This window comes from Nesoenas mayeri, assembly GCF_963082525.1.
Source record: "Nesoenas mayeri genome assembly, chromosome: 1".
In the NCBI taxonomy this organism is placed as follows: Eukaryota; Metazoa; Chordata; class Aves; order Columbiformes; family Columbidae; genus Nesoenas; species Nesoenas mayeri.
In genome coordinates, this window is record NC_137541.1 from 84030862 (window position 1) to 84049323 (window position 18462).

General features: G+C 41.7%; 1 protein-coding gene across 1 annotated transcript; it reads left to right on the forward strand.

The window, feature by feature from the left end:
* Positions 1-226: 226 nt before the first annotated feature.
* Positions 227-18326, forward strand: LOC308041307 (rap1 GTPase-activating protein 1-like; the record flags this gene model as incomplete). The annotated part of the gene is made up of 11 exons (XM_080345888.1): positions 227-370; positions 627-782; positions 5736-5807; positions 6090-6176; positions 6842-6976; positions 8527-8673; positions 9910-10013; positions 12235-12348; positions 17101-17227; positions 17310-17412; positions 18310-18326. The coding sequence occupies 11 exons, from the start codon at positions 227-229 to the stop codon at positions 18324-18326; spliced, it is 1206 nt and encodes a 401-aa protein (XP_080202014.1).
* Positions 18327-18462: the final 136 nt, after the last annotated feature.

Here is an 18462-nt window from a genome sequence, read left to right on the forward strand (position 1 = left end):
TTTGAGGATTCCTGGTTTAGCTTCATAGCTTTTAGCGAGCATGTTCATCAGCAGAAACATTGTGCTGCTTCAGGCAGTGCATTTGTTTTGGGAAGATGTGATGCCCCACTATCAGTGATTTCTTAAAATCACCTTTGATAATATTGATGTACCAAGGTACTGTTACTGATATATTTTCATTTCTTTCCACTTCCTCATCTCTGTCCTGCCTTATCTATGGTGTGGTATGGATTTGCTCAGGTTTCGGGGAGGCTTGGATGTCACTAGATGTCAAACGGGCACTGAGTCAGTGTATACAAATTTCCGAGGCAAGGAGATCATGTTTCCTGTGTCTACAAAGCTGCCCTTCACAGAGGGAGATTCCCAGCAGGTATTGGAAGGGGAACTAAGGAATTCAGCTGTGTGGCTAAGAGAGGAGGGGTATTCAATGTGGGGCTAGTTAGAGGGGCGAATGCCTAATTGCATAACAGTGGGAATTATAGCTGGAGTAATGGTAAAATTAATTGATGAGGGGTTTGGTTCAACAGATGGACTGAAGATGTTAAATAGACTGGTATTTAAGGGCCCATTGTACTGTTCTACTCTTTTTCACCTGCCTTCTCACTTTATTATTTTTCTGTCTCTAGCTTCAGTGGAAGCGTCACATTGGGAATGACATTGTAGCCATCATCTTCCAGGATGAAAGCACACCTTTTGTCCCTGATATGATTGCTTCTAATTTCCTACACGCTTATGTGGTAGTTCAGCTCACTCATGACACAACTGGGGACACTTTCTACAAGGTGAACAGAGCCAATAGATTCCTCTGTACTGATTTGCTGATATTGATCCTTGAAGTGGAAACCTGTTCTTGGGCTTTTGGAAGAGGTGCGGATTCAGCCAGCTGTCATCCTAACAGCTCTGCTTGCACTTTTAGCAAACTTGATCAATATGGAATATTAATGGTATTTATTTCTTTGGATCAATTTTCAGTGAAAGGCAATAATTAGATCTATTACCAGTAGACCTAGAAATCCAGTAGCTGCCACCATCTCTCCTTGCCCTTCACACACTCTCTGTTCTCTGACCAGGAGTCTCCAGTCTGCTATGCTGTTCTCTATTCTATAGGTTCACATAGGTCCTCCCTATTTAGTGTGGTTGCTGCTATTTAGCAATCTCTGTTCATGTTTGTTGAGTATTCAGATTTCATAAATACATTTTTATCTGGATGGGGCTAGGAGGTGAGGCTGACGAAGACCAAGATTCTGGAATGCAAGTGTTTTACTGCAGGACTGCTTAGTGCCTCTACCTAGCAAACAGAAAATGAAAGAGTAATTCAATCAATTTATTAAGAATCTACACATGGAACTAGAATATACTTGTATGTTTTTCAAAGGGGCTGATGAATTTCTGAAGCTTAAAGCTTGGGAATTGAAGCAGGACAAATTCAGATTTTTTGTTGTTGTTGTTGTTTACATCAAAGAGCACAAGGAAAAATTTATGCCATTTTGGGGGATGTATTGCTTGCATCATATAAGTCAGGTAAAACTCATTCACCTAACTGAAAGCTATGTCTGCATTGCTCATGCTGCAGAGCACAGCGCTGAGAGGTTGCCCTGCCGGAGACTGCAGCTCAGATGCAGCTGGTTGGCCTAATCTATGGAATTCAAACCAGCTACATCTGCTTCAGGGGATCCCAGAACAGGATTCCCATCTGTCAGGGAAGTGCTACCTGTTTGGGCCCTCCAGTTGAAAGAAGCTCTACTAGAAAACCAATTCCCTGTCTGCAGCTTTTGCACACAGCTCTTTCACTGTAACATGACTCTGTATGGATGCCTATGTAACTTTATGCTCAACTTTCAGTCATGCTGAGAGAGAAGAAAATATACAGAAGCTCAGGTTCTGTGATGTTTCTATTGTAGAAACATTTTAATCAAAGTGCTATGTCTCGTATTATGTAGAAATGTTGATTTGGTCCTTATGCCTTGGAAATCTACAAGAACACCGAGAATATAAAAATTTGGACAGGATACCCATCTCTTTTCCCACCAACAAGTGTGCTGGGAGTGGAGTAACCACCTTCTATTGTTCCTTGTGCTATGGGGAGCCTGGTATATATGATAGCTTCATATTGATCAGGGACATAGCACAAGGAACATTGATAGCTTCATGTTGATGAGGGGCATAGGGTCCTAGTTCTTGTCTTGCTTTCTGTTTTATAGGGCACAGAAATTTACTGGATTTCATTTAATGACATGAGAAAGAGCTGGGGAAGGTTACCGTTTGTCTTGTCTCTTCCTACTATTGTTTTCATCTTTCCCTGTCTGCAATGCCATTGTTTTGGTTACTGTAATAGGGTTGCCTGTATCATTTAATGAAATAGTCCCAGTCAGGACCCTAGAGCCAATGCAGGATTTTCTGTAAAGGCTTTTCAAAAGGGCGTTTAACTCATTCTGCCTTGAGAGTATTCTAGTACTTAAGAGACTGAAGGAAAATTTTTTTCCATCCATTTTCCCATTTACTTAAGCTTTAGTGCCTTGTGGTTAAATTGGAATATTAATGGCATTTATTTATTTGAATCAATTTTTGCAATGAGAAAATTAAAATCATAGAATGTCCTGAGTTGAAAGGGACCCACAGGGATCATCGAGTCCATCTCCTCCTGTTCCTGCATATGACAACCCCACAGTTCACATTGTATGCCTGATGGCACTGTCTAGTCTTTTCTTGAATATTGACAGGCTGTGACACCTCCCTCGGGAGCCTGTTCCAATGCTCCACTACCCTCTGGGTGAAGAACCTTTTCCTCATATCCAACCTGAACCTCCTCTGGCACATCTTCCTGCTATTCCCTTGGGTTCTGTCATTGGTCACCAGAGAGAAGAGATCAGTGCCTGCCCCTCCTTCTCCCCTTGTGAGGAAGCTGTAGAGCCTCCCCTCTGTTCTGTCCCAACAGATGGGATGAGGGATGAGTTAACTCTGAATGCGACACACGCCCTGACTCAACAGATGAGACCAGGTGTGAGTTAACTGTCGGTTAATTCTGTGCGGTTATGTGAAGTGAATGACAGACAATCACTCCAGGGGTCCAATTCAGTTATGAGTTTTACTAAAAGTATGTGTTGGAATACTAGTTACAGCAAATAGTGGCTTTGCAAAAATAGTTTATGATATCACAGAACTTATCAATACATTAACAGCAAGAGTCCTACTACGAGCCATGTATTGGCAACCATTAGTAGCTATAATATGGGACTTAGAAGAATCCAACAGCAGAGCTTAAGATAATGTTACTCTTATATGTTCAAAAGGAAGAGAGAGAGAAAAAGAGTGGTACAGAGGGAAGGAAAACTAAGGTGTAAGAGAGAGAGAAAGAGAGTAATATATCACCATTCACAGAAGGAGAGACAAAGAAATGGGGGTATAGAAAAAAGGAGAGACGGAAAGAGCAGAGAGAAAGGAAGAAAAAAACAGATGAGGGATCCAGTCACTCTTAGGGCTCCACAGCGTGGATGATGAGATGTGTGTATGCCCTCCGGTGTCCCGCAGCGAGGATGCTGGGGTTTGTAGTTTAGGGGGGCAGCACCCTCCGATGTCTAGTCTAGTTCCCGTGGTGAGGCTGGTGGGCTGAGGGTCCTCAGGATGGTGGATTCCCTATCAGTGCTGTTTTAAGCGAGCTTTTTTTATAGCCCTCCGAGTAGAGAAGAGTCTGCGGGGGAAAGGGGTGACTGCGAAAGATCGACAAGTCTCGACAAATCCGGGGCCATGTTGAAGGGTCTGAGCTTTTCCCCTTTGTTTGCCAAGCTGTGCATATCAGAAGATGGAGCTATGTACCCTCCAGCTCATCCCCCACCTCCAGTATTGGCCAGCTGGCCTGGGCTGTGGCTTGTTAGCTTGTTGTTGATATGTAAATCGCAGTTCACCCTATACTGAATGTGTCATCTCCTGTGGCTGGATGAACTAGTTTCGCTACAATGTTTTCAGCCATGATCCTTATCAATACACAACACCCTCCTCCAGGCTGAACAAACCAAGTGACTTTAGCTGCTCCTCATATGGCTTCCCCTCCAAACCCTTCACCAACTTTGTAGCCCTCTTCTGGACACTCTCCAGTATCTTTTTTTATACCGTGGTGCCCAGAACTGCACACAGTGCTCCAAGTGAGGCCACACCAGTGCAGAGGAGAGCGGGACAATCACTTCCCTGGTCCAGCTGGCAATGCTGTGCTTGATGCAACCCAGGACATGGTTGGCCCTCTTGACAGCCAGGACACACTGGTGGCTCATGTTCAACTTGCTGTTGACCAGAACCCTCAGATGCCTCTCCACGGAACTGCTCTCCAGTATCTTGTTCCCCAGTCTGTATGTACAGCCAGGGCTGCGGTGCCCCAGGTGCAATATCTGGCACTTGCCCTTGTTGAATTTCATGCAGTTGGTGATTGCCCATTTCTCCAATTTGCTCAGATCACTCTGCAGGGCCTCTCTGCATCTGAGAGTGTCAACAGCTCCTCCCAGTTTAGTGTCATTGGCTAACTTAGTATTCCCTCAAGTCCTGTGTCCAAGTCATTTATGAAGACATTGAACAGCACTGGCCCTAAGATGGATCCCTGAGGAACCCCACTAGTGACTGGTCACCACCTGACATAACCCCACTTACTAGAACCCTCTGAGCCCAGCCCATCAGCCAATTACTCACCCACAAGTGTTTTTCCAGCTGTATGCTGGACATCTTGTCCAGGAGGATGCTGTGAGAGACAGTATCAAAGGCTTTACTGAAATCCAAAAAGATCACATCGACAGGCTTCCCTTGGTAAACTAGGTGGGTAACCTTGTCGTAGCAAGAAATTAAGTTTGTTAAGCAGGACTGTGTTGTCATTCAGATGTTTTTCAGTAACTTCTAGAATAATCTTCTCCATAATTTTGCGAGGCACAGATATGATGCTAACATGCCTGACAAAATGCAAGGCAGGATTTTAACTGGTAGATATCTATTGGGAGGGTGTGAGAGGCCTTGTAATTAAGGGTGCTGGCCTATGATGTGAGAAATCTGAACTACCACATCAAACTTGGCGAAAAAAAGCCTGTGAAATATTCTTAATTGCTGTGTGTATCTGGTAAGATAGCTGTGTATAATTACAAGTAAATGGTGTGAAGAGCCAACTGACTATATAAAAACTTCATTACAGTTACTTTTTTGGCATTGATATGTCGGGCAGGAGCACGGTTAAAAAAAAAAAAAGACAAAAAACCACATGGATATCCTTATCTCTTGCTGAGAAAGTGCTTTTGTATGTGTACCATATGTGTCTCAGAGAGGTGGTGTCACTGAGATACTCCCCTCACTGTGCAGTGTAGTTTCACTGAAAATTCTCTGTCAAAAAAAAGAAAAAAAAAAGATCACTATAATCACATTGACAGAGGTTCTTCTAGTGGAGGTAAATCTTGCCGGCTGAATAGAAGCTTTTTTTTTTTTTTTCCAAATATACTGCTTGTTATTAAAGATTTCTAAAAACCAATTCACTTTATTGGTTTTGTTGCTTTTACTGTGTGCACATCTAGCTGACTGAATTTCTGGAAGATAAATCAGCACATTTATTCACTGAGTTCAGAAAGAGCTGGATGCATGGGATAACATATTTGAGTTCTTTTCGATATGTGAATTATTCAGGAGGGATCAGATATACCATAGCAGTCTGAAGGCTTTGATAGTCTCACTTGTGTTATGATACTTATTTTTTCCCCCTTATATTTTTTCAGGTTTCAGTCACAGCTCGAGATGACGTCCCCTTCTTTGGACCCCCTCTGCCAAATCCAGCCATATTTAGAAAGGTTTGTTTCTCTTGTCCACTGTTAGATGGCAGGGTAATATGGTAATATGGTCCCCTTCTTTGGACCCCCTCTGCCAAATCCAGCCATATTTAGAAAGGTTTGTTTCTCTTGTCCACTGTTAGATGGCAGGGTAATATGGTACATACCCTGGAGTTCTGAGTCAGTGTTGTCAGTCTGGCTACATGACTTTGGAGGTCTAAAGAGCAGAAAGGCAGAGCTTTTCTCATGTGATATTTTTATTATTGTTTTCATTTCTAGTCTAGTCTTCATCCTGTTTTGCAGAGTGCAGAGTTTCGTGAATTCCTTTTGGCCAAGCTCATCAATGCTGAGTACAGCTGCTATCGAGCTGATAAATTTGCTAAATTAGAGGTGGGTCTATTACCTTGTTGTTTGCATTAAAAATTATAAAATTATATTACTGCCAGATTAAGAAAATACAGTATAACTTTTTACTTCTTATTTTGTGTTGCTTAAAAAAGGAAGATGAAATGTTATGATACTTGGCTATGTGATACTTCCTTTGTATTTCACAGCAGGTGTGATAGAATATGAACAGGTACCTCCTAATGTAAAGATCTAATCCTCAAGTAAGAGTGGGAATATGATGCATGCATTTTGCTGGAGGAAATTCTGTTTTAGCTGAAACTCAGTATTGTGCTGCAGGATGTGTACTGATCTCACTGATTTTGGTTCAAGGTACTAAAATTCTGTTCCACACTCTGCTGCTTACCTGATCTAGAAAAAAATGCCCTCAATTCATGCCTCTTTTTCATCACCTGTAAAAAAAGTACCGGTGTCCTTTATGACTTGCTTTAGAAAGAGTTTAAAATGGCTAGGTACTATTGTAATATGTTCCATAAAATCTAAACCACTAAAACCACATCTAAAACCACTTCATACTGTTTAAAATAATCTTCATGATGTTTGGTTTTGTTTTTGTTTTTTTAAGATAGACGTGAGACATTGCAAAAACAGGAAAAATAATCCCTCCGCCCCCAATAATAGTTGTGTTTTCATTCCTAATGTTGACGCAGAAAAGAACTCGGAGTGCCCTCTTGGAGAGCCTTTTTGAGGAGCTGCAGCTTCGCAGCCGCAGTATGATGGGGTTGCCCATAGGGGAGGATGACAAGATAGAGAATGGCAGTGGGAGCTTCCTTGAGAATTTCAAGGTGAGCCATAGTGGATTGATTCCTTTACCCAGTTGCTCATAATTTTCTCAAGCTCATTGTGTGTCCCTCCAAGGAATATTCACCCTGCTGGTCAGCTGTGCTTAGGGTGAGACAGAAGAAGTCTTTCAATCCAGCAGCCTTTCTCTAGAGCATCTTCAACTGTCCTTTGCCATATGTCTCAAGAAAAATTTTTCCCCTTCCTGTGCGCCTTTCTACAGAGCTACAGTGTGGCTTAGGGTGGAATTCCTTATTGTCCCTAAGAAATGAAATTCTTTATGCTTCATGCTGTCGTCTAATGTTAGACGACGTGTCACTCCATGACTTACAGAAAAAGGAATGAGTGTTTGCAAGAGGAATAGTAATACCTAGTAGCAAGCAGCTTTCAGTTCCTACAGCATATCTCTTTCACTTAATTTTCCTCATAACTGAAATATTTGCAAGAGCCACTGCAAGAGCGTTTCTAATGTATCTGTGAGTGTACCATCTAGAGAAACTGTGATGCTTTACTTACTCTCTAAAAGTCAGAGATAATTTACTTTCTTTTGTTCAGTGTAGATTACACTTTGTTCTTTTTCTTTTTCTTTTTTTTTTTTTTTTTTTAATCAGGTGGCAGAACTTATTTTAAAAGTGATCAAGATGATACGAGATAGGAAAGTTTTTGTACAAACAGGAAAACTGAGTTTTGAACTGAGAATCTTATATCATTTTCCTATCTACTTTTCCTCTCCCACTTCTGTGGAAGTGCCTCACCACTTCTTTTGTGTAAGTTAGCTGTCTGGACAGAGAAATACATTATTTCTTCAGATGACCATGGTGGGCTAGTTAGAGTTGTTAAGGGCTGTCAAACTAATCCATTTACATATAGTTATATGCGTAGCTTTGGTCAGAACTGGGATGCTTTGATGAGGTGTGTTTTTACATACAATCAGTCTATCCTGCCTTTGCTGCTAAACAGGAATTTCCTACCCATCTGGGTCCTACACTAATTATCCCAAAATGTCCTTTTCTGACTTATAGCAGATGCTGTGATTTGCATGTCATGTAGACATATGACCTTTGCAGAAGGCTGGAAAAGGCTGAGTAAACTCAAAAATAGCTTTTCCAGATGCTGCAGACTTTAGTATGGCTCCTTTCCCTTTGGAACCAACACCCAAGTTCATGCAAGACTGAACCTTACAGTCTTGAACAGGAGTTTGATTTTCTGTTTTGTAGCCTGTACTGGGTAAGAATTCTTCAGATTATGCTGTCTTATCCAATCTGCTGGGATACTGGTAGGGAATCTCTATTTTTTGCAACAGGAAAAGGGAAGTGAAAGTAGAGAATAAACTTGAGGAAGAGATCTCCACTGGCAGTGAGCTCCATGAATTGGCTAGGACCAAAAATGGGTAATATCTAAGATGCTGTCTTCTAGGAATTAGGATTTCTGTGGTTTTGGTGCTGGTTTATCACACCTTTCCACCCAAACTGTGGTACTTTTCCTACTGCTCTACTGTGTGCAGGTCTATATGTGTATCTGTGTTTGTTTGTTTCCCTGCTTCCCCACTGTTCAGCGGGTGATTAGAGGCCGCAGCCAGAGCCTGGATACCATGGGGATATCCATGAGAAAGCAGCAGCCAGCCACCCTGCCCAGCCGCCCAGCTACACCTGGCCTTGCCCTCAGCCAGAGTGTCACCGAGGGCCCTAAGGCCATTGCTGCGGTAAGGTATTTGAGTGGGCTGTAAGAAGAAACCTGGCATACCTTTGTGAGCCATCCATACATTCTTAGTTCTCTTTCCCTATTAGTTTGTCCTTTTGTCTTTCTGTGAATGTCTTTCTGTTGTACAATCCCATCTCACAAGTGGTGACAGCACGTGTTGCAATCTGTTTTGTCTGTGCCTATCTCTAGCCTCAGTTCATGTGTAAACTAGAGCTGAGATTGATGCAGACTGGGAGGAGAAAGCCAAACATGATTCTGCATCAGATATCTATCCTGGATTAGATCCTGTATGTTGCCATACCTTAAAAAAATGCATGTACTGTGGTTTGACTAGAATGGTGCTGTATTCTCATATGGCAAGAGCTGAGAATATAAAGACACTAGATCTGTTCCATTTTCTTCAATTTCACCAATCAGATTCTTTTCTGTAATATAAACAGGTGTGCAATGCTTATTCAAGGTGCGTTTTTGCTGTAAACATAATTTGTATGTTGGGAACAAATAGCAGAGTTAATAAAGTTTGGGGTGAGAAAGAGTGAATATTTCTAGTCACTATCAAAGGCTTTCTTATTTGATAAGGATACCAAACGTATGTGATCAGTGTGAGCATAACAAATCCATGACAAATGTTACCAGAAAAGAATCCATGTTTCTGATACTGGAATTATGGTCACTTTGGCCAAAGTGCATCTAGCTGATTATGGTCTTTGCACTAGTGATGTCAGTATACAGGCAAACTGCAAAAACACATCTCTGAGTAAGCCAAGAAGGTTCCTTTCAGTATGGAAATTTATTGGTGACAGTTTCCTCAGTTGTATGCATTCCTTATGTCAGCACAACTAATTCACAGCGTAGTAATGATGAGTTTGCTGCCTCCTTCTCTCCTTTAACTTCTATTTTTCTCTGCCTTCCTGATTCTGCCTCTCCTTCTCTCATCACATGGGGATACCTCCCTTCCTGAGCCTCTTTCTCTGTATAGTGGCTGTGTATCTTGTTCTGACTTTGTTTCTGTATCTTTCAGTCTCTTTCTTGTACCACCTTTGTAAGCCCTAGATTATGTTTCTCACTGACAGAAAGTACTCCTTGCACCAGTGGAGCTGAGCTGTTCTATTGTATTGCAAAGCAAAGGAGAGGATCTGGATCCACATTGCAAACTCTCTTCCATGCTTTCAGTTCTCCACAGTGTTTCCCGTCATGTTTCCCGCTCTCTTTTCTGTCACACTTTCCTTTTTTCTAGTCTTTTGCCTTGCCTGGTAGGAGCCCCTCACGTACTCGAGCTAGCTGGTTCCATGGGCGACGGCGTAGTGCCATTGGCATTGAGAACATACGGGAGGAAAAGAGGTATGAGCCGTGGGAAGATGAGACAAAGACAGAAAAAAAAAAAAAACATAGAAGGAGATGAGAAAGGGGAGATAGAAAGGCATGTATAAGGACAGAAAGGTAATTGACAGGAATGAGTATGGAAATGGAAATGGTTGGAATGGGAAGAAAAGCCTCATTATGAGTTAATGGAGAAATGGACAATTGACAGAAACAAACAAAACAAAAAGGGCTCTTTGTAAAGGAGAATAATCAATATGAGTGGAAGAAGGGAGGAAATGGGTGGAGGAACATAGTAATGTCACTCTTAAATATTGTGCAATATGTTCCAGGACTCCTGGTTCTCCTGTTCTGTATTCATCACTTTCAGATAACAATCAGATTAAAGGCTTCTATTTGGCAAGGGAGAATTGGGTGCTTGGTTGTTTGTTTGGTTTTGTGTCAAAAAGTTCAAATAGACAAAACTTCTGATACCTTGAAAAAAAAGGATTTTCTAAAAAAAGCTTTAAGTCAAAACAAATTAGATGGTGTGAGAAATACTTAAAGGGTAACATACAGGTTCAAGGAGTGATTTGGCATATTTGACAGAATTTTAACCATTCAAAAGTTGTCTGTTGGTCACAAGAGATTTAGTTAAATCAAATTTGTCTCAGTTCTTGCTGAGGCTCCTTTTCAAGATTATACAGAGTTTCAGAAGTCACATGAGTGCTCTGCATCTAATATACATTTTTTCCAGGTGCAAGAATTCCGGGGGACAGCTTACAGACTCAGCGTAAAAGGGGGAAAAAAGCTATCTTTAATGTGGAAAATAGTGATTTCACAACAGGAAGAATTACTACATTTTCCCTTCTAGGTATTCCCTTGGACCTTTCTTTAATGAGATGCCTAGGACCTAATCTGAATAAAAATAGTATAGAATACAGTATAGAATCTTCTTTGAGAAAAATTAAATCTGAGACAACTTCCATGTAACAGTCTAAGCCAACACAGTAGCCATAGCTCCTCACTACTTTGAATAGTTTTGTACCTTATGCAGCTGCACCTGCCAACCCATTACATTGTGTACAACATTATTCACTATCCCCTTAAAAGATCTGTAAAAGTTTTCTACAATAAGGAAAATCCCTAGATTTCTTTTCTTTCTGTTTTGTTTTTGTTTGGTTGGTTTTTGTTTTGGTTTGGTTTTTCCCCTGGCCTTTGCTAGGAGGGAATTGGTAAGTTATTTGGTTTATTTAGCTTTCCTTTTGTTTATTTGTAATCGTATTATAGATATGAGGAACAGTGAGCCTTATCTTGTGTTCTGTGAAAAACTATTTGGTTGATTCTTGAAGGTGCAGTTTAACCGGCAACTGGTCTGTTCTAATGGTTCAATGCCACTGAAAAGCAGTCCCACTAACTCTTTCAACTACCCAATCCTGTCCTATTCCTTGTGATGGCTCAGATGTTCAGTGAACTCTTCATGGAACTGATTCAGCCCATTAATCTAACAGAAAAAGTATCAACTTTCACTGGATTGTCTGCCAGGTTCTGCCATGAACTGGTTCATGGATGAGTCTGATGGGTACCTGGGCTGATGGGAAGTACGCTCAGCAAGAATGGGGGAGACTGGAGCAGTCTCTCTGGCAGAAGAGAGATTAACACACTGTGTGTGACTTCACCCTGAAGCTGTAGTTTAATGGTATGCAGGCTCTGACAGCAGAGCTGACCCAGGAGGAACTTTGTGAGCTCCATCACTGAAGCCACAAAACTCACCCAAAAAAACCCTGAGTTTTCCAATCCTTAATTAAACATACCCCACTTTTCAGTTACTTACACAGACAGCTTGCTTCAGAAGTATCTTGACAAGTACTAGTAGCAACAAAACTATTGTAACCCTCCTGAAACAGAAATTTGCTGGATCCTTTTTCTTTGTGCAATAAATACATTAACTCTCTAATCAATCCTAAAACTTTCTAAGACCAATGAAATGGGGAGGGTAGAAGAAAAAGAGGAAGAATTAAAAGAGAGTACAGAAATTAATTTTAACTTTTATATCAATTCAAAAGGAGCTTAAAGCTGGCCATTTCTAATATATTGCCCTCAACAGGTCACATGTGAGGAACCTACTCTTCTCAACACAACTGTACTTTCATGTGTATATGAAAGATCCAGCTTTGTAATTGTGGCTGGTAAGAAAGTGTTAGAATAGATAGTAGTTAACTCTGACCATGGGGTACAGCTGGTTTCTATTTTTTCCCAACAGAGGCACTGCAGAGAGGATACGGAAGGTGCTGGACAGTCCAGGAACTTTCTTTGACCTGAAGTCTGATGGATCCTCCAGTCCCAGCTCTCCAGAATTCCCCAGGAGGATAAGCAAGTGAGTTGAAAATAATTTTAGTATTTGAAATACACTCACTGTGTCTGGTATTGACTTAAGCATGGTGCATGTCTTGCTCTCTTGGAGGATTTACTAAGACTGTCCACATCAGGCATTGCAGTATCTTAAAAGTTGTATGTCTGGCCATGGAACAGTAATTCAAGCATGCAAGTAAGTAAGTCAGCTTTCTTAAACAGCCAGTGAATAAAGATTGAACCATTTAAAGGTGATTTGGCTGTATCTTTACTGTAATGTTAGTTTGCATCCAACAGGATACACAAAGCCCTAGCAGTTCAGTTGTCCATGCTTACTCATGTATTTTTTTCCTCTGTAGTTTGCTCTGGGTTGATTTTGGAGCTTCATGGAGAAGCTTGGACAAGGGTTTGTTGGAATGTTGAGTTGTGTTCAAGTTCTGCCCCTTCAAGCAGGATTCACGCTGCTGCTCCAAACCAGTCTGAACTACTAGTCTGTTTTCAGTCCCCCTAAAGTGTTACAGTGGGGTTTCATGTGTTGCACCTAAGTTTCATCGCTAAAGTACGCCATACCATACCTAGTGTACTCTTGCAAAATACTTCACGTGGTAGTCTGCAAAATAGTTCTTCAGTTTCTGGTGGTCAAAAACTATATAAAAATGTACTTTCCTGGTAGTGCATCTTTGCTGTTGCTAAGCTGCATTATGCTGGGATGTGATCCTATCTAGGATACTTCAGGACTTAATGGAAACTATACATTTACATTTACAAGATTCCAGAGCAGCCTGTCTCTAAATCCAGGACTGCAGCTGACTTTCTGGAACAGCTTGCCACACCTGATTTTTTTCATGAGAACTTGGATGAGACCTGTGGCAAAAAGGGCACTGAGTACTTTGTAGTAAGGCATGTCCCTTTCTCAGGACTGGGGCTGCTCTAGGAAACTTTCGGGAAATGCTCTAGAGCCAGGCCTCTGTGTTGCTCCAGGTGCCAAGTCTGATAAGGAAGGGCCTTCCTTCCAGGTAGATCCAAAGTTCCATAAGAATTGCAGGCTGGTGACTATCTGCAGTAGTTCAGCTGTGCGACTACCCAAAATGTTGTCACAGCCAAGGTGCAGAGTTCTGGTAAATATGTTTTTGTGATACTAGTTTTTGGTTTAGGTGGGTGTCCAAAATTTTGGTGGAGGATGAGAGCACAGCTAGGAGATATAGACCATTTAAGATGCTAGCTCTGGCAGCAAAGGATAAGAGAGAATGCAGGACATGGAATCACTGATTGGTCAGCAACTCCTTCCAGCCTTACCACATTATTCTACCTCCCCATCCTCATACTGCCTGGGACCTTGTTAATGAATTAGAGGTTCACACGTGAAGGACTCTTGCTCTGATTAGGCAGATGAAGTAACCTTGCATAATCAGCAAGAATTCTGCCTAGTAAGAAAACATCTCATAATTTGGTTAGTTCTGGTTAGCATACTGTAGAATGTGTGCATGTCCTGGAAGAAAATGATGAAGCTTTCTTGACATCTGTTCCTGATTTCTACATTTGATGGCGGGCTTCATCCACTTCCCAGCCCCCAGTGTCTATTCATCAGCTGAGGTGAACCAGATGCAATGGCTGTTTCAAATTGATATGACATGCTTTCAGAGAGCAAACATACCATGGGATTTCACTGACAATACTTGCATGAATATTGTTTATGCACATGAGGCATGACCTGTACGATTTGGCAGTCTATTTCTGTCACCAGGATTCTCTCTGAGCATCTTTTTCCAGTCCTGGATCCAAAACCACTTGTACAATCACCAGAAGAAGTCTTTTCACAGTTGTGGTAGTTTAGCTCTTTCCTGGACAGTTTGTTTACAAGGTGGGATGTAACATGGAGTTTAGTACAACTGGTGATTAGCCAGAGTTAGAGTTGTAATTTCAGAGTTAGGGACCAGCCCATGTACAAGTCATAGCTTCTGCATCATAGCTGGGACAGGGAATCAAGGACATGGAATTCCACCACATAGAGCGCACTATATTCGCCAAAACAGTATTAGCACATTATTGCAGTAACAGTCTAGGAGTTTAATTCTAACAGGCTATCTCAAAGATAGTTCTACTGAAATAGTATTGTTCATTAATTGTGAAGCCACAAATCAGGATTGTGATATAGGCATATTTCTAATGCAAAAAGAGTTCCAGCTGGTTCTAGAGCAATTTCTGCAGCCCATATTAAAAATGTCATCCCTGGCAGTATGTCAATCAATCCGCTCCTGGTTCTCCCCAGGGAGTAGTGTCACAGGAAATTTCTCTGTCACAAAAATGTTCAGCATGTTGCTGCTGGTCTTAAATAATAATTACAGATTCTAGACCGAATCAAACCCTTAGTCCATGTTGTGCTAAAACCAAGCTGGAAATAATGTAAAGGGAACACAGATTAATTCTTTTACAGTAGCGCTCTCTTTCCTCACATGCTGATTGCCAACACACCATTCTGCAGTGATTAGCTTGCAGTCCATGAAACTGCATTGTTCAGTTGGGCTTCTCTACCACGTGCAGGGACAATTACCCTTAGTTTTTCTGCTTTACTGTCCAGATAGGCTTCCAAATAATCCTTCTTCCCATGGGACAGACTTAAAAGAATGAACCCCGCCTAAGTAACCACATAGCAAACCTCCTCAGGATCAGATGGCTTTCTGGGTTGCATCTGAAAAATCAAGCACTGTACTGTGTACATCCAAATCCTAGGAAAAGTTTTTTTGTGTTTTCCATCCTTAGACTCATCTGAGTAGGGACATCAAGCCAATCAAGCGCGGACCAGATGCTTCTCTGTCATTGGTTACCTACTGAAGATACTGGCAAGACTTTTGGGGTGAAATGAGAGCCTTGGCTAAGAGGAGCATGAACTTACTTAGAGGACCTCAAGGACTGTGGAGAGACCAAGTGGCACCATGTAATGCTCCACTGGCAGTTCCAGGAGCAGGAGTCCTGGGAAAGGGATGTGTCCAGATAACTTCTATTGGAGCATTTTGGCTCTAGCCCATTCCCATTGCCCAGTTAGCAGCCATTGAAACAGCCTCTACTAGTGATGAGGGAAAGAGGCTGCTGCTGAGTGCCTCTCCTTCTCTTCCCCTCCCCTCTTCTCAGATGAGCCAGAAGAGAACAGCTTGGCCTGCAGAAGGCAAGAGCAGACAAACATCTTTCCACCTCTGTCTCTGCTGTCTTTGGATGACATAGGTCAGTAGGTGAGGATGGAGAAACCTGCTGAGGAAGGATGCTGAGAAGGAGATACTTTGTAAAAATCTGGGCTCTAACTCACTTAAATTCATGTTATTGATTTGCTCTGCCAATAGAGAAGCATGTTGGTCTTCATTTCCTCCAAAATATATTTCCTAACCTCCTGAGGAAATACCTTTGGCCTATATTGGCCCTGTCTTTACTGTTCTCCCTGTTGCATGCTGGCATGTGATATGCCTGGGACTTTAGGTTTCATTACTGCTTGTAGGTCAAGACTGGCCACATTTTGCAGTGTTTCTGAAGGAATAAACATATTTAGTATCTTGAAGGTGTCTTATCTTTCTTGCCTCTCCTAGCTTTTTTGGGTTTCTTAACATTTTTAAGCACTCATCTCTCTCTTATTGGCTGATCTCTTCTGCAGGCAGTGAGTATTTCACCATAAATGTTAGGTTTACATGCACAGTGCACCTTCCACCATGTGAGCTTATCAGCCTCATGAACTGCTCTGTCTCCTAGATGACTGTAAGCAGTGGATCTCAAATTCTGAGCTGGGAGAAGCTGACCTAAAGGGTCCTTTTTGACAGATATGAAACATGGTATATATCATGGCTATCTCAGTGACCATGACATTTGAGAGAGTGGCAGTCAAGTGATCCAATAGATTTTGCTTTGAATGTTCCTATTGTAATGGCCCTGTGGGAGCTAAAAGTCTAGTGGGATGGACCTACAGGAGCCTGGCTACTGGCAGCTGTGCACATACAAAATCACCAGGAAGGGCATCCTCACCTAGGTATGTTCCTATCTGTAAGCAGGAGGACCTTTCTGACATGTCTGTGCAAGAGCTTGACACTCAATCCTAATGGCTTGGCACTGAGACATCCTAAAATAATGCAGATCTCAGTAATTTGTTTGTGCCTTCCCATTGCTTCCTTGAATTTTCTTAGTTAATAATTCTATAATACTGGTTAATGTCTCTAAGTTTTCCTTACTCCTCCTGTTAAAACTGTCTGGAAACATAGCAGTAACAATTCATAAGCTCTATGACATGGAAAGTGTGCTTTTATAGCTTCCTTGTACTGTCTGGAATTTCACCAGACCAAACACAATAGGCTGAGAGTGGATGTGGGTGGCCGAGGCTGGGTAGTGCCTTGCCTTTATACTCAGTTTAACACCTCAACATGTTGTATTTAGGCTTCTAAAATCTCTAATCTCCAAAGTGAAGGCATCTGTTGATTTTAATGAATGTCTAGAGGTTAACAGTGCTTAAATGCAGGTGGTTTGACTCACTCTGCTTGAAGACACTTAGGTCTGTGACTTAAAAATTCAGTCTTGTCCTTTGATTATAGTTATCCAGCATGGAAACAAGAAGTGGTGTTTCTACTAAATGAAGTAGCAACTAGAAATTAAGGAATGCAAGCCAGTTCACCAGAATTGGAAAAACTAGCTGTGGATGAATAATTTCCTGTTGCTGACTACTATATGATAAAGTTATGTCACAAAAAGTGCAAGCCTATGTGTAACAATAAGCCTGATAATGTTGAATGCTTACATTTCACAGAATGCTCAGGAGTCAGACTTCAGGATACTGCGTGATGCAGCCATTCTCACGTTCTTCATCCAGTGTAAGCAGTTGTTGTAGTAGTTTGAGGGAAAATGAAACATCTGAGGAAGAGGAGAATGACAGGGTGGGTGTATGAACTCTAACAGGCTACCCTCCCTGATTTTACCAAGTGCTTTATTAAAACACATCTTCTTTGCCCTCTCCAGGAGCTGAGGTGCTCCCTTAAGGGCCTTCCAAAACAGGATTCAAAGGTTCAGACTATGTGGCTGGATGACAGTGACTGCACACCCAGTACTTCCAGCTCACCAGGTAAAAAAGAAAGAAAGAAAAACAGAAAAAATCCTCTGGTTATGCTTCTAGAAACATATGTGATGTTGAGCTACAATCATTTTGGAAAATCTTTCGTATGCCATCCTTGAGATTTGGGAAAGCATAGGTAGATAATAGGCTGAGAGAAATGGGAGAGAAGCCAGCATGCAAATCCTAATGGGGAATGGAGAATGGGAAGTGTGTTCCAGTAGCATGAATAAATATTGCTGTACACACTGCAGAAGGAGCTACAGTAGATTGCAAAGAATGAGTGTGTTCCTGTGTGAGTGTGTTCATGTGTTTCTATGGAGAACAAGCAAGAACAGAACAAGCAAGGGCTCAGTTAGCTTTAATTTTCTTAGGACAGTCTCAAGATGATATTCGAAAGAAATTACAGAAACTGGAGGGGGCACAATTACGAGATCTGGATGTTATGTTAGAAACAGCCTGGAAAGTTAATAATAAGAGAGAAAAGGAACAGTCAAGGCATTATCAGCAAGACCTGTTGTCCAAGGACAAGGTGGGGGAGTAGGAACAGGAGTCCGTGGTAGATGAATTAGAAACGGTCAAGGGCGTGGTTTTTGGAATGTTCAGGGAATTCCTTTGGGACCTGTTGTAAAGCTTGGTTCAAATCAATGTGCTTATTGTAAGCAGCAAGGACACTGGAAAAACGAATGCCCGAACTGTCCCGGTTCCATGAGTTGGGTACCAAATGCAGTAGGAAATGCAGTACAAACTATGGTGCTGGGGGAGTATAGTAATGACAGCTGACTATATGAAAGCACAAAAATGGATACCCAGAATAAGGAGCCCTTAGTGACGGTACAAGTGGGAGACGAGGATGTGAGATTTTTTGTGGACACAGGGGCTACCTATTCTGTGCTAAATTCCTTACAGGGAACAGTAGGTCATAAAACGACAACGATTGTTGGTGCCACAGGGAAGGAAGAAGTACGGCCATTCCTACAACCCTTAGATTTGTGTTTTGGAGGAAAGGAATTAACCCACAAGTTCTTATATGTTCCAGACTGTCCAGTTTCCCTTTTAGGA